General features: G+C 45.7%; 1 protein-coding gene across 1 annotated transcript in view; it reads left to right on the top strand.

Moving 5' to 3' along the window:
* The window catches only part of LOC135521590 (triple functional domain protein-like), an 84,107-nt gene that overhangs the window by 48,327 nt on the left and 19,057 nt on the right, over window positions 1-16,723 (top strand). Inside the window, exons 3-7 of the mRNA XM_064947312.1 lie at window positions 5,048-5,122; window positions 5,790-5,904; window positions 7,395-7,587; window positions 13,026-13,574; window positions 14,411-14,533. Coding sequence (XP_064803384.1) covers window positions 5,068-5,122; window positions 5,790-5,904; window positions 7,395-7,587; window positions 13,026-13,574; window positions 14,411-14,533 — 1,035 coding nt within the window. The 5' untranslated portion in view covers window positions 5,048-5,067. The remainder of the gene's footprint in view (window positions 1-5,047; window positions 5,123-5,789; window positions 5,905-7,394; window positions 7,588-13,025; window positions 13,575-14,410; window positions 14,534-16,723) is intronic.

Below are 16,723 nucleotides of genomic sequence, written 5' to 3' on the forward strand. Positions count from 1 at the left end.
AAAATATACAACAGACAGATGAGGAAAATGGTAACACTGTTTAGGGGAAAACACATAACTTCATTAAACATAACGAATTTGGCCAATAGCAATAGATTAAATCGACTCATTAGCCCTCAAAGGCAAACACGCCTCAAACACGGGGCAAAACGCCCAGAAACGAACGCATCTGAGTATAAACTGCAGTACTCAGTACTACATGTTACCTCAAGAACAGATCTTACAGAATGATGAGAGCGGCATCCTAAAAGGACCTTCCCTTGGCCTCACCTGGCATGAACCATTCCCGTTTAAACAGGTACATTTTCCACGAGGCACAGAAGTTGGCCAAAATTGTATGAAGACGTTTCTATGCAGTTGATTTCAAAGGGTACACGACAGCACACTGAGTGATTATTCATGCATTATCAAGACAGAGGGATTGACAACCTTCATTTCATACTCTTTTCTGTCCGTATCTGGCAACTGTTTTAACCTCATCTCAGAATGAACTAATACTTTTAATCGGCATTCACACTTATTGAGTCGGCCATCTTTTTTGATAGGATGCTATTAATCATATCATGCAATGCCTTGTGAAAGTCGGATTTTATGGTACAGTAAAATTAATCATCAATTTTGGATAATTGCAACAACAACTAATCCATTGAGCTGTGACAAAGTGGGTTGGGGACAGGGGACTGCAGTTTGAGACTACGAGGAGTGGTTTGATATGGTAATATGACCATGAATGCATCCAAAATGGCACCCTATCTCCTATTTATTGCAGTACCTTTGACCAGACCCCATGTAGAATAGGGTGCCATTTGGGACACAAACCATCTCTCCCCATGGGGTGGAACAGTGAGTGGGAAATACAGTATATAATGTTGCAGCTTTGCAGGAGATAAAGCCTAGCTACTGCCTATTAGCATGTCCATAAAATATTCAGAGTAAGAGCATAGGCCTCGGAGCTTCCTTTCCCTGCACAACACACACACACACACACACACACACACACACACACACACACACACACACACACACACACACACACACACACACACACACACACACACACACACACACACACACACACACACTCTCCTCTGTGTCACATTCTACACAGCATTAACTCTGAAAGTTGGATGAGAAAATCATCGCTGTGTGTTTTCAAATTCAACTCCTCCCCAACCGTGATTTCACTCTCTGCTTTATTTGAAATAGACCTCTGTCTCTCTCGCTCCCTCCCTCTCTCTCTCTCATTTTCCCTCTCTCTCCCCCACGCTCTTTCTCTCTCACATTCTATTGGAGTCCAGCATGAATGAGGAAACCCTTCCCAGACTACCACCTGTGTATCGCTGTGTGTTTTCAAAATCAACTCCTCCCCAACTGTGATTTCACTCTCTGCTTTATTTGAAATAGACCTCTGTCTAACACAGTCTCTGCTCTATCAGGTCTAACACAGTAAGCTCAGGTCTCAGGTCTCTCATTTTCTACCAGGTCTAACACAGTAAGCTGCTCTCTCCCCCACGCTCTTTCTCTCTCACTATGCAGGCCTACCAGGTCTAACACAGTAAGATGCTCTCTCTCTAACACAGTAAGCTGCTGCTCTACCAGGTCTGTTGCAGGTCTCTCTCCAGTTTAGTAGTTAAGTAAGCTGCTGCTCTACCAGGTCTAACACAGTAAGCTGCAGGTCTACCAGGTCTAACACAGTAAGCTGCTTCTCTACCAGGTCTAACACAGTAAGCTGCTGCTCTACCAGGTCTAACACAGTAAGCTGCAGGTCTACCAGGTCTAACACAGTAAGCTGCTGCTCTACCAGGTCTACACAGTAAGCTGCTTCTCTACCAGGTCTAACACAGTAAGCTGCTGCTCTACCAGGTCTAACACAGTAAGCTGCCGCTCTACCAGGTCTAACACAGTAAGCTGCAGGCCTACCAGGTCTAACACAGTAAGATGCTGCTCTACCAGGTCTAACACAGTAAGCTGCTGCTCTACCAGGTCTAACACAGTAAGCTGCAGGTCTACCAGGTCTAACACAGTAAGCTGCTGCTCTACCAGGTCTAACACAGTAAGCTGCTGCTCTACCAGGTCTAACACAGTAAGATGCTGCTCTACCAGGTCTAACACAGTAAGCTGCTGTTCTACCAGGTCTGAACACAGTAAGCTGCTGCTCTACCAGGTCTAACACAGTAAGCTGCAGGTCTACCTGGTCTACACAGTAAACTGCTGCTCTACCAGGTCTAACACAGTAAGCTGCAGGTCTACCAGGTCTAACACAGTAAGCTGCTGCTCTACCAGGTCTAATACAGTAAACTGCTGCTCTACCAGGTCTGAACACAGTAAGCTGCTGCTCTACCAGGTCTGAACACAGTAAGCTGCTGCTCTACCAGGTCTGAACACAGTAAGCTGCTCTACCAGGAACACAGTAAGCTGCTGCTCTACCAGGTCTAATACAGTAAGCTGCAGGTCTACCAGGTCTAACACAGTAAGCTGCAGGTCTACCAGGTCTAACACAGTAAGCTGCTGCTCTACCAGGTCTAACACAGTAAACTGCTGCACTACCAGGTCTAACACAGTAAGCTGCTGCTCTACCAGGTCTGAACACAGTAAGCTGCTGCTCTACCAGGTCTGAACACATTAAGCTGCTGCTCTACCAGGTCTGAACACAGTAAGCTGCTGCTCTACCAGGTCTAATACATTAAGCTGCAGCTCTAGTCAGTGCAGTAGACGTGAACTTACTAAACACAGCAAAAAAAGAAACGGCCCTTTTTCAGGACCTTGTCTTTCAAAGATAATTTGTAAAAATCCAAATAACTTAACAGATCTTCATTGTGAAGGGTTTAAACACAGTTTCCTATGCTTGTTCAATGAACCATAAACAATTAATGAACATGCACCTGTGGAACGGTCGTTAAGACACTAACAGCTTACAGACGGTAAGCAATTAAGGTCACAGTTATGAAAACGTAGGACACTAAAGAGGCCTTTCTACTGACTGAAAAACACCAAAAGAAAGATGCCCAGGGTCCCTGCTCATCTGCGTGAAGGTGCCTTAGGCATGCTGCAAGGAGGCATGAGGACTGCAGATGTGGCAAGGGCAATAAATTGCAATGTCCGTACTGTGAGACGCCTAAGACAGCGCTACAGGAAGACAGGATGGACAGCTGATCGTTCACACAGTGGCAGACCACGTGTAACAACACCTGCACAGGATCGGTACATCCGGACATCACTCTTGCGGGACAGGTACAGGATGGCAACAACAACTGCCCGAGTTACACCAGGAACACACAATCCATTCCATCAGTGCTCAGACTGTCCGCAATAGGCTGAGAGAGGCTGGACTGATGGCTTGTAGGCCTGTTGTAAGGCAGGTCCTCACCAGACATCACCGGCAACAATGTCACCTATGGGCACAAACCCACCGTCGCTGGACCAGACAGGACTGACAAAAAGTGCTCTTTCCTGACGAGTCGCGGTTTGTCTCACCGGGGGTGATGGTCGGATTTGCGTTTATCATCGAAAGAATGAGCGTTATACCGAGGCCTGTACTCTGGAGCGGGATCAATTTGGAGGTGGAGGGTCCGTCATGGTCTGGGGCGGTGTGTCACAGCATCATTGGACTGAGCTTGTTGTCATTGCAGGTAATCTCAACGCTGTGCGTTACAGGGAAGACATCCTCCTCCCTCATGTGGTACTCTTCCTGCAGGCTCATCCTGACATGACCCTCCAACAGACATGACCCTCCAACATGACAATGCCACCAGCCATACTGCTCCTTCTGTGCGTGATTTCCTGCAAAACAGGAATGTCAGTGTTCTGCCATGGCCAGCGAAGAGCCCGGATCTCAATCCCATCGAGCGCGTTTGGAACCTGTTGGATCGAAGGGTGAGGGCTTGGGCCATTCCCCCCAGAAATGTCCGGGAACTTGCAGGTGCCTTGGTGGAAGAGTGAGGGTAACATCTCACAACCCGAACTGGCAAATCTGGTGCAGTCCATGAGGAGATGCACTGCAGTACTTAATGCAGCTGGTGGCCACACCAGATACTGACAGTTTCTTTGATTTTGACCTTCCCTTTGTTCAGGGACACATTATTCCATTTCTGTTAGTCACATGTCTGTGTAACTTGTTCAGTTTATGTCTCTGTTGTTGAATCTTATGTTCATACAAATATTTACACATGTTAAGGTTGATGAAAATAAACGCAGTTGACAGTGAGAGGACGTTTCTTTTTTTGCTGAGTTTACTACTACACTGTATGTCTACAGGATTTACTCTGTCTTATTTGGGGCGGCAGGTAGCCTAGTGGTTAGAGCGTTGGGCCAGTAACCGAAAGGTTGCAAGATTGAATCCCCGAGCTGACAAAGTGGAAAAAAAACGGTTGTTTTGCCCCTGAACAAGGCAGTTAGCCCACTGTTCCGAGGCTGTCATTGTAAATTTGAATTTGTTCTTAACTGACTTGCCTACTTAAATAAAGGTTAAATAAAAAAATACAATAATAGGAGTACTTTGAGGTAAAAATGTACAGGCTGTGCTATGATGCTATGACACAATGTAAAGGTGTGTGTGTGATCATACGTACACATGTGGGTTGCTCTCTATTTTGAGTGTAAGCCATCTGGTGAGTAGGTGAGGGCATGAGTTAAGACCAGAGCTATAGATATGATGCTATCAATCTAGTCACTGCTTTGATAATGGTCATAACTTCTATGGTCTATTTTTGTTGTTATTAGTGGTTGTCACCATCCTGAATTCATATTAGGCCTTCTCAAGTGTTCAACCTGTCATACGGTTGCAATAACAAAGAGATGGCTGGTTTAATCTCATGTCAGGGTTCTGCTGCTGGATTTAGGTCAACTTCAGAGACTGATTTTTAACAGACTGGTAAACTCTGTGGCTCTGAACTTTTTCAGTCCTAAACCAAAGCAAGTTGTGTATTCGTGGTGATGAGAACATGACTGATTGACTGACATCATGTTATCAAGTCAACTTCAATCCAAAACTGAACCTTGATGGTCTGATTTACTGTTCTGACTGACTGCATTTCCCTGTTTTTTTCAGGGTTTCATCGAAATGAGGAGATGAAGGCCATAGACGTTCTGCCCATCCTTAAAGAAAAGGTTGCCTTCATATCAGGTGAGGAACACAATGTCTCTGATCCATGGTGTTTACCATTCTTTATGGTCTGTAGAATGTCATGGGAACACACACACACACACACACACACACACACACACACACACACACACACACACACACACACACACACACACACACACACACACACACACACACACACACACACACACACACACACAAACGACCTCACATGATTCACTGCAGCTCTACATTTACTACAGAGCACTGGGAATAGGCAGCACATTATGGTGGGAACAACAGCCTACAACACAAAACAGGGAAGCATCAGGCAGGCAAGGCTTCCTCTGCAGGGAGTTGTAGCTTCAGCTAAGCTGTGAGTGGAGCTGTCTGTGTGAACCGTGCCATGGCCCTGACCTGCTGTGACTTACTGCTGACATGACTTAGTCATGTCAATACTCGTGACTTAGTCTTGCCACTAACTAAAAGCTATAAAGTAGGCTGTAAACAGCTATAAATATGATGAGTGATTTTACCTCAAAGTACTCCTATTATTGTAAAATAGTCATGCATTCTTCAGTTGCCAGTATTACGCTAAGAGTCCATTATACTGTAAAAGGTGAGGACAACTAGCAGGATTTGTAAATCCCTGTTTCTTGGTTGTCCGTTGTGTGTTTCTCATGGTCCTGGTTCCTGTGTCCCCCAGGTGGCCGAGATAGACGTGGGGGTCCCATCCTTACCTTCCCAGCCAGGAGTAACCATGACAGAATACGAACAGAGGACCTCCGCAGACTCATAGCCTACCTCGCTGGTATCCCCAGGTACTGTTTCTTATACATACATGATAACTGAACACACTGTTGAACCCAGCCCGGCCTCCTTTCCCTGCACTACACACACACACACACACACACACACACACACACACACACACACACACACACACACACACACACACACACACACACACACACACACACACACACACACACACACACACACACACACACACATAGACACACACATAGACACACAGTATTAACTCTGAAAGTTGGGTAATGAAAACCAGCTTGTTGACTCTCCTCTGTGTCACATTCTATTGGAGTCCAGCATGAATGAGGAAACCCTCCCCAGACTACCACCTGTGTATCGCTGTGTGTTTTCAAATTCAATTCCTCCCCAACCATGATTTCTCTCTATGCTTTATTTGAAATAGATTCTTCCTTTTAAGCAGCCACCTCCCTGTGCAGCATTTAAGAGAGTATTATACTCCAGCCCACAGCCTGGTCCAGTACCGTTACCACTGACTGTTGACATAGTTTACTCAGTATACAGTGTGTGTGTGTCTGTGTGTGTCTGTATGCATTTGCGTGTGTCTGTCTGTATGTGTGTATGTGTGGGTGCGCATGTGCTTGTTTATAGTGTAGTGCAGTGCAGTCCAGGGCTGTATGTAGGTTAGACTCCCCCTGGGCCTCTCTCTGTAGGGGCTGATGACGCCAGTCAGGCAGAGCAGAGCAGAGGAGAGCACAGCGGAGTGGGTCACTTACTAATAACTAACTGCAGATAGATATTCTCAGGCCATCTCCTTTTCGCTCTCTCTCTCTGTGCTGTTTAGCTGCAGGCAAGCTTCTCCTCTTCTCTGTCTGTTTTCAGTGGTATTGGATACTAGCCTAGAGGCTGTCTAGTGGATAGGAAAACAGTGTAGGGGATCTGGTGCGGGCGGCATCCAGAGGGAAGGGGCGTCGGTCTGGACTACGACGTGGATGGCGTGGGCGGTTGCCTAGCGGAGATGCTAGTGGAGCGTTACCTCGGCGAGACTGTCTGTGCTGTCCACTCAGCGGGAGGGCGGTTTTACACTCTCTCTTTTATACACACAAACAAACTCTCGCTCTCACTTTATATCTCTCTCACTTTGTATTTGGCTCTCTCTCCGGTTCACTAGTTCTCTCCCACTGTTTTCTTATTGTTTCTCCCGGGGAGACGGCTGGACTGGTCTTTTCCGAGAGTGAAGTCATAGTGATTTAGTTCAGAGCACAAGGCCTCCTGTGCTGTGAGACTCTCACTTTAAGCCTTAAACACTGGGGATATCCTTTTATGGTACTTTTGCAACGGGACACTTTTGGTAAGCGGAATCATTGAACATGTCAATGTTTTTTTCTTCTGAGGCATCTGGTGAAAGAGATTTTCACCACCCATTTCATTTTCATTTGAATATTAACAAAAGTTTTTTGTCATGGAAGTAAACAAAATATTTGACTGGTGATTTGTGAATTTCATGGCTGCTTGTGGTTGTTGTCTTGGTTTGTCTCAGTGAGGAGGTGAGCAGACATGGCTTCACGGTCATCGTTGACATGCGAGGCTCTAAGTGGGACAGCATCAAGCCTCTGCTGAAGATCCTGCAGGAGTCCTTCCCTTCCTGCATCCACGTCGCCCTCATCATCAAACCAGACAACTTCTGGCAGAAACAGAGGACCAATTTCGGGAGCTCCAAGTTTGAATTTGAGGTAGGTCAACCCTGGATTGTCTCTTGTGATGACATTCATACAGAATAATTTGAGCGAGCGAGCTACCTAGCGCGAGGTTGCCTTATGGGTTCTGAGACTGCTACTATAGTATTATGACTCAACCGCTTTGAATCAACCGCTTTTCCCAAAAGTGTCTGAGGAGATTTGATATCTTAATCATCTTTAGGCTATACTGAGAATATGTTTGTAGTCTCTGGAGTTGTAATGCATGAGGAAATTAGTTTGCAATGTGAATGTTTTTATTCGATTTTCTTCAAATGAATTGTTTACCTTCAAATTGAATGTTCCAAGGTATCGTTATGAGCCCTAGGAAGTGTTGTGTGGAATTGGAAAGGGACATTAAAGCTGTGACAGAGAGAGTCCCGTGTGGGTAGGAAGCTGGAGCTGTTAAATTTAGTTCTGACCTATTTAGAGTGGAACATGGATATATGGGCCACAGAGAGAGCAGAGTCTCAGTAAAGAGGGCAGTCTGGCGAGGGACATCCAGATTGGCGTTAATTCGAGCCCACTGCTAAAGAATACACAACATACACATGAATGGGCTTTAATGGGCTGTGGATACTGCATGTGTTGATGTTATCTCATAGGGATTGGATGTGTTATGAGTGGTAACATGGCTGCAGCTATAATTTCTGGAATTGTTTTTGCCCACCTTTTCAAGTGAACATTGGGTGTAATAGATCTATTGTTGACCACTCATCATAATCCATGTTTAATTATGTTGGTTATGGAATTTTGATAACACAATCTATACAGTTGGTTTAGTAACATGATAGTCATTAATAATGATATCTGCATCAGGGTGTAATTTCATTGGGGCCTCTCACATAGAATATAAATGATGTGTCTTGAGTGTCATAAAATTACATTCTACTTCTCGGATCTCCTTCCATACCTTCCTCACAGACTGCTGTTTATATTAGTGTCTGAACCCTCCCTCTTCCTCACAGACTGCTGTTTATATTAGTGTCTGAACCCTCCCTCTTCCTCACAGACTGCTGTTTATATTAGTGTCTGAACCCTCCTTCCTCACAGACTGCTGTTTATATTAGTGTCTGAACCCTCCCTCTTCCTCACAGACTGCTGTTTATATTAGTGTCTGAAACCTCCCTCTTCCTCACAGACTGCTGTTTATATTAGTGTCTGAAACCTCCCTCTTCCTCGCAGACTGCTGTTTATATTAGTGTCTGAAACCTCCCTCTTCCTCACAGACTGCTGTTTATATTAGTGTCTGAAACCACCCTCTTCCTCACAGACTGCTGTTTATATTAGTGTCTGAAACCTCCCTCTTCCTCACAGACTGCTGTTTATATTAGTGTCTGAAACCTCCCTCTTCCTCACAGACTGCTGTTTATATTAGTGTCTGAACCCTCCCTCTTCCTCACAGACTGCTGTTTATATTAGTGTCTGAAACCTCCCTCTTCCTCACAGACTGCTGTTTATATTAGTGTCTGAAACCTCCCTCTTCCTCACAGACTGCTGTTTATATTAGTGTCTGAACCTCCCCTTCCTCACAGACTGCTGTTTATATTAGTGTCTGAAACCTCCCTCTTCCTCACAGACTGCTGTTTATATTAGTGTCTGAACCCTCCTTCCTCACAGACTGCTGTTTATATTAGTGTCTGAACCCTCCCTCTTCCTCACAGACTGCTGTTTATATTAGTGTCTGAACCCTCCCTCTTCCTCACAGACTGCTGTTTATATTAGTGTCTGAACCCTCCCTCTTCCTCACAGACTGCTGTTTATATTAGTGCCTGAAACCTCCCTCTTCCTCACAGACTGCTGTTTATATTAGTGTCTGAACCCTCCCTCTTCCTCACAGAATGCTGTTTATATTAGTGTCTGAAAACTCCCTCTTCCTCACAGACTGCTGTTTATATTAGTGTCTGAACCCTCCCTCTTCCTCACAGACTGCTGTTTATATTAGTGTCTGAACCCTCCTTCCTCACAGACTGCTGTTTATATTAGTGTCTGAAAACTCCCTCTTCCTCACAGACTGCTGTTTATATTAGTGTCTGAACCCTCCCTCTTCCTCACAGACTGCTGTTTATATTAGTGTCTGAACCTCCTTCCTCACAGACTGCTGTTTATATTAGTGTCTGAACCCTCCCTCTTCCTCACAGACTGCTGTTTATATTAGTGTCTGAACCCTCCCTCTTCCTCACAGACTGCTGTTTATATTAGTGTCTGAACCCTCCTTCCTCACAGACTGCTGTTTATATTAGTGTCTGAACCCTCCCTCTTCCTCACAGACTGCTGTTTATATTAGTGTCTGAACCCTCCCTCTTCCTCACAGACTGCTGTTTATATTAGTGTCTGAAGCCTCCCTCTTCCTCACAGACTGCTGTTTATATTAGTGTCTGAAACCTCCCTCTTCCTCACAGACTGCTGTTTATATTAGTGTCTGAACCCTCCCTCTTCCTCACAGACTGCTGTTTATATTAGTGTCTGAACCCTCCTTCCTCACAGACTGCTGTTTATATTAGTGTCTGAACCCTCCCTCTTCCTCACAGACTGCTGTTTATATTAGTGTCTGAACCCTCCCTCTTCCTCACAGACTGCTGTTTATATTAGTGTCTGAACCATCCCTCTTCCTCACAGACTGCTGTTTATATTAGTGTCTGAACCCTCCCTCTTCCTCACAGACTGCTGTTTATATTAGTGTCTGAAACCTCCCTCTTCCTCACAGACTGCTGTTTATATTAGTGTCTGAACCCTCCTTCCTCACAGACTGCTGTTTATATTAGTGTCTGAACCCTCCCTCTTCCTCACAGACTGCTGTTTATATTAGTGCCTGAAACCTCCCTCTTCCTCACAGACTGCTGTTTATATTAGTGTCTGAACCCTCCCTCTTCCTCACAGACTGCTGTTTATATTAGTGTCTGAACCCTCCCTCTTCCTCACAGACTGCTGTTTATATTAGTGTCTGAACCCTCCCTCTTCCTCACAGACTGCTGTTTATATTAGTGTCTGAACCCTCCTTCCTCACAGACTGCTGTTTATATTAGTGTCTGAAACCCCCCTCTTCCTCACAGACTGCTGTTTATATTAGTGTCTGAACCCTCCTTCCTCACAGACTGCTGTTTATATTAGTGTCTGAACCCTCCCTCTTCCTCACAGGCTGCTGTTTATATTAGTGTCTGAACCCTCCTTCCTCACAGACTGCTGTTTATATTAGTGTCTGAAACCTCCCTATTTCTCACAGACTGCTGTTTATATTAGTGTCTGAACCCTCCCTCTTCCTCACAGACTGCTGTTTATATTAGTGTCTGAAACCTCCCTCTTCCTCACAGACTGCTGTTTATATTAGTGTCTGAACCCTCCTTCCTCACAGACTGCTGTTTATATTAGTGTCTGAAACCTCCCTCTTCCTCATAGACTGCTGTTTATATTAGTGTCTGAACCCTCCTTCCTCACAGACTGCTGTTTATATTAGTGTCTGAAACCTCCCTCTTCCTCACAGACTGCTGTTTTTATTAGTGTCTGAACCATCCCTCTTCCTCACAGACTGCTGTTTATATCAGTGTCTGAAACCTCCCTCTTCCTCACAGACTGCTGTTTTTATTAGTGTCTGAACCATCCCTCTTCCTCACAGACTGCTGTTTATATTAGTGTCTGAACTAGAGGTCGACCAATTATGATTTTTAAACTCCGATGCCGATAACGATTATTAGAGGACCAAAAAAAGTCAATACCGATTAATCGGACGATTTTTTAAAATGTATTTGTAATAATGACAATTACAACAATACTGAATGAACACTTTTTTAAACTTAATATAATACATCAATAAAATCCATTTAGCCTCAAATAAATAATGAAACATGTTCAATTTGGTTTAAATAATGGAAAAACAAAGTGTTGGAGAAGAAAGTAAAAGTGCAATATGTGCCATGTAAGAAAGCTAACGTTTAAGTTCCTTGCTCAGAACATGAGACCATATGAAAGCTGGTGGTTCCTTTTAACATGAGTCTTCAATATTCCCAGGTAAGAAGTTTTAGGTTGTAGTTATTCTAGGAATTATAGGACTATTTCTCTCTATACCATTTGTATTTCATATACCTTTGACTTTTGGATGTTCTTATAGGCACTATAGTATTGCCCGTGTAACAGTATAGCTTCCGTACCTTTCCTCGCTCCTACCTGGGCTCGAACCAGGAACACAACGACAACAGCCACCCTCGAAGCAGCGTTACTCATCGCACCACGAAAGCCGTGGCCCTTGCAGAGCAAGGGGAACAACCACTCCAAGTCTCAGAGCGAGTGACGTTTGAAACGCTATTAACGCGCACCCCGCTAACTAGCTAGCCATTTCACATCGGTTACACCAGCCTAATCTCTGGAGTTGATAGGCTTGAAGTCATAAACAGCTGCTGGCAAACACACAAAAGTGTTGTTTGAATGAATGCTTACGAGCCTGCTGGTGCCTACCATCGCTCAGTCAGAGTGCTCTATCAAATCATAGACTTAGTTATAAGATTATAACACACAGAAATACGAGCCTTAGGTCATTAATATGGTCGAATCCGGAAACTATCATCTTGAAAAGAAGACGTTTATTCTTTCAGTGAAGTACGGAACCGTTCTGTATTTTATCTAACGGATGGCATCCCTAAGTCTAAATATTGCTGTTACATTGCACAACCTTCAATGTTATGTCATAATTACATAAAATTCTGGCAAATTAGGCAGCCCAAACTGTTGCATATACACTGACTCTGCGCGCTATGAACGCAAGAGAAGTGACACAATTTCACCTGGTTAATATTGCCTGCTAACCTGGATTTCTTTTAGCTAAATATGCAGGTTTAAAAAGATATACTTTGTTTATTGATTTTAAGAAAGTCAATGATGTTTATGGTTAGGTACACATTCGAGCAACGATACGCTAGATAAACTAGTAACATCATCAACCATGTGTAGTTAACTAGTGGTTATGATTGATTGATTGATTGTTTTTTATAAGATAAGTTTAATGCTAGCTAGTAACTTACCTTGGCTTACTGCATTCGCGGTGCAGGCAGTCTCCTCGTGGAGTGCAATGAGAGGCAGGTGGTTAGAGCGTTGAACTAGTTAACTGTAAGGTTGCAAGATGGAATCCCCGAGCTGACAAGGTAAAAATCTGTCGTTCTGCCCCTGAACGAGGCAGTTAACCTACCATTCCTAGGCTGTCATTGAAAATAAGAATGTGTTCTTTACTGACTTGCCTAGTTAAATAAAGATTAAATAAAGCTGTAAAAAAAGAATATTAAAAAATCTGCCAAATCGGTGTCCAAAAATACCAATTTCCGATTGTTATGAAAACTTGAAATCGGCCATTACGATTAATCGGTCGACCTCTAGTCTGAACCCCCCCTCTTCCTCACAGACTGCTGTTTATATTAGTGTCTGAACCCTCCCCTTCCCTCTTCCTGCAGACGGTCATGGTGTCTCTCGAGGGCCTGACCAAGGTGGTGGACCAGTCCCAGCTGACGTCAGACTTCGAGGGCAGCCTGGAGTACGACCACGACGAGTGGATCGATGTGCGCGTGGCCTTTGAGGACTTTGCCGGCGATGCCGCCCGGGCTTTGGCGCGGCTGGAGGAGCTGCAGGAGACCCTGGCACAGCGTGACCTTCCGCGTGACCTGGAGTGTGCACGGCGCCTCATGGAGGAACATGCCTCGCTCAAGAAGAGGGCCACCAAGGCCTCGGTGGAGGAGTTGGACACACAGGGACGCAGGCTGCTCCAGAGGCTTCAGCAGGGTAGTGTCACCCCTGGAGGCTACACTAACCACGGCGGCGGGGGAACGGATGCTAACGATGGGCTCACAGGCCATCCAGATGCCCACAACCTGGTGCCAAAAGTGAGTGCACTGCTGGACAAGTTGCATGGCACACGCCAGCACCTGCAGCAGCTGTGGCACATGCGCAAGCTGAAACTGGACCAGTGCTTCCAGCTGCGGCTGTTTGAGCAGGATGCAGAGAAGGTATGTTATGAACTAATTACACACTACTTTCACTTTTGTGTTAATAGGACAAGGCTTGTTTCTATTCAAAGGACTCACATTTTGGTCCATATCTCTCATCCTAGCATAACTAGAGAGAAAGCATCCCAAGCTCACCAGTGAAGTCTGGATTTGCACTGAGAATATTACTTCATAGCAAACAGAATGGGATAGGTATCTGCAGGAGTAATGATGCTTGTTTGCAGTATACTGTAATGGCCCATAGCCTGTCAGTGTGCATAGACCCAGCTACAGTTATATGGATGTCATGCAGCTATCAGCCAGATGGTGATGTGATGCCTCCCTGCTGTGGAAACAAACATGTTTGTCAGTTAGTCAGAGCAAAGCTTTAATTACATCTCCCCACCACCACCTCCTCTTCCTCCTCCTCTTCCTACACCACCACCTCATCCTCTTCCTCTTCCTCCCCAGGCATGTTATTATTGTCCCCGGTTATTAAAGCATGTCTCAGAGGTCAAGTTGAAATGGTAGCTGTCATGCTGAGGTTTCTTGTCATGCTAGCTGTCTGGCGTTCCCAGTGGCAACATCACGAGTCTAGGCAGTATGACAACATGACACTAGGGTCAGGCTGACACACAGTTCAATACAGTGGAATGGAGTCATTCCATCTGCCTTCCTGAGTGTCCAAACATCCGTGTCATCAGCCTTTAGCCCCTCCCCCTCTCTCTGTCTCTCTCTCACCCCTCCAGAGCTGTAAGATACAGTACCTGCTAATAGAGACCTTCTTCTGTGTGCTTGTGCCTGCCTGTGTGCGTGTTTGTGTGCCCATGGCTGTGTGTGTGTCGCGCCACCCACAGATGTTTGACTGGATCATGCACAACAAGGGCCTGTTCCTGACCAGCTACACAGAGATAGGAGGGAACCACCAGCATGCCGGGGAGCTGCAGACCCAGCACAACCACTTTGCCATGAACTGTATGGTAAGAATAAACTCTTCTACTTTACTGATGACCATAAACATGTACAATGACCATAAACTACTGTACCCCTCAGCTTTGTGTTAAAATACATTGAAGCTTATTGATAGTCGTCTATAGCTTATTTATAGTAATCTATAGCTTATTTATAGTAATCTTTAGCTTATTTATAGTAATCTATACCTTATTTATAGTAATCTATAGCTTATTTATAGTCACCCCCCTTTAAAAGGGCCACATAATGATGGGTTAAACTAAACAGTCCTCCCTGTAGCTACCACATGCAGTGTGAGGTTGAGACAAGCCATCCATCTCCTGCATGTGCGTGTGTGTGTGTGCTGCCCGCCCTGAACCTCCCTGGCTGCCTGCAGGGTTAAACAGCCCTAGCTATGTTCTGTAGGGGAAGATGATGAATCACTTGGTCTCCCTGCCCTCTCTCCCTCCACTCGTCCTTGTCCTCTCCTGTTCCTTGCCCTGGCTGTCAGTAGTCAGTACAGGGCCCTAGCTCCGACCCCCATCTACTCTTTGCTGCTCATGGGACCGAAAGGGGAAAATGAGGGCATGAATTGAAGCCCTAGCTTTTTGTTGTACTGTATTTTTGGATCAGGATCATCAACTAGATTCAGCCGCAGGCCGATTTTTCTCATGAGCGGGTGGTCATGGGGCCGGAACATGCAGTAATTACAAATCATTTCTACAAATTGACCACAAGAATCCCAAACAGATATAATTTTTGACTAAAACATAATAATTTCAAATCTTACTTACATTTGTATATGATCAAATCTCTCTATTATACATGGAAATACTTGGGAACAGATTTCCTAAATTAAAATCCCTTGGAACTGTTTTTGCAGTTTTTTATGTCTAACAATGAATTCAGCCTGCAGGCCGCCAGTTGGGGAACCTAGCTCTGGATTGTATGGTGGTATAATACTGTAAATTTACACTAAGTTGCAGTGCTCTTTCTGTATGACATTGTTTCCTTGGACGTATTCATCTATACCAGGGGTTCCCAACCCCCCCCCGTCCGTCCGTCCTACATTGGGGAACATCCCGCGCCTACCACCTATGGTGGAGTGAATTTTTAGGTTTAAAGCTTATTTCCTGCAATTCTACTTGCAGTTTTTGTAACGACGTGCGCTGAGAGTTGGGAAGCAAGTTCAGGGAGTGAGTGTTGTAATAAATAAATGGTACATAATACAAAGAAGAAACCCGAACAGCACACATCCAGCCGCAGGACGCCAACCACAGGGACGATCCCGGGGATCAGGAGCGGACCGGTGGCCTCCACTGAGGCACAGGAACCTAACAAACCGGATGATGCATGGGAGCATGTCAAGCCAGCTGAGGCATGGGAGCCTATGGGATGCCTCAACTGGTTCGACAGGCAGCCATGCCTCAACTGGTTTGACAGGCTGCCATGCGTCAGCTGGTTCGATAGGCTCCCATGCCTCAACTGGCTTGACATGCTCCCATGCATCAGCTGGTTCGACAGACTGCCATGCTTCAGCTGGTTCGATAGGCTCCCATGCCTCAGCTGGCTTGACATGCTCCCATGCATCAGCTGGTTCGACAGGCTGCCATGCCTCAGCTGGCTCGATAGGCTCCCATGCCTCAGCTTGCTCGACAAGCTGCCATGCTTCAGCTGGCTCGATAGGCTCCCACGCATCAGCTGGTTCGATAGGTTCCCATGCCCCAGCGGGATCGATAGGTTCCCATGCTACAGCGGGATCGATAGCATGCTATGCCACAGTGGGATCGATAGGCTGCCATGCCTCAGCTGGTTCGATAGGCTCCCATGCCACAGCGGGACGACAGGCTGCCATGCCTCAGCTGGCTCGATAGGCTCCCATGCCACAGCGGGATCAGCATGCCTCAGCTCGTAGGATGCCACAGCATGACAACAGGCTGCAATGCCTCAACTGGATCGATAGCATGCCATGCCCCAGCGGGATCGATAGGTTCCCATGCCACAGCGGGATCGATAGCATGCCATGCCACAGTGGGATCGATAGGCTGCCATGCCTCAGCTGGTTCGATAGGCTCCCATGCCACAGCGGGATCGACAGGCTGCCATGCCTCAGCTGGATCGATAGGTTCCCATGCCTCAGTGGGATCGATAGGCTGCCATGCCTCAGCTGGTTCGATAGGCTCCCATGCCACAGCGGGATCGACAGGCTGCCATGCCTC

Source organism: Oncorhynchus masou, chromosome 30 (genome assembly GCF_036934945.1).
Source record: "Oncorhynchus masou masou isolate Uvic2021 chromosome 30, UVic_Omas_1.1, whole genome shotgun sequence".
Classification (NCBI taxonomy): Eukaryota; Metazoa; Chordata; class Actinopteri; order Salmoniformes; family Salmonidae; genus Oncorhynchus; species Oncorhynchus masou.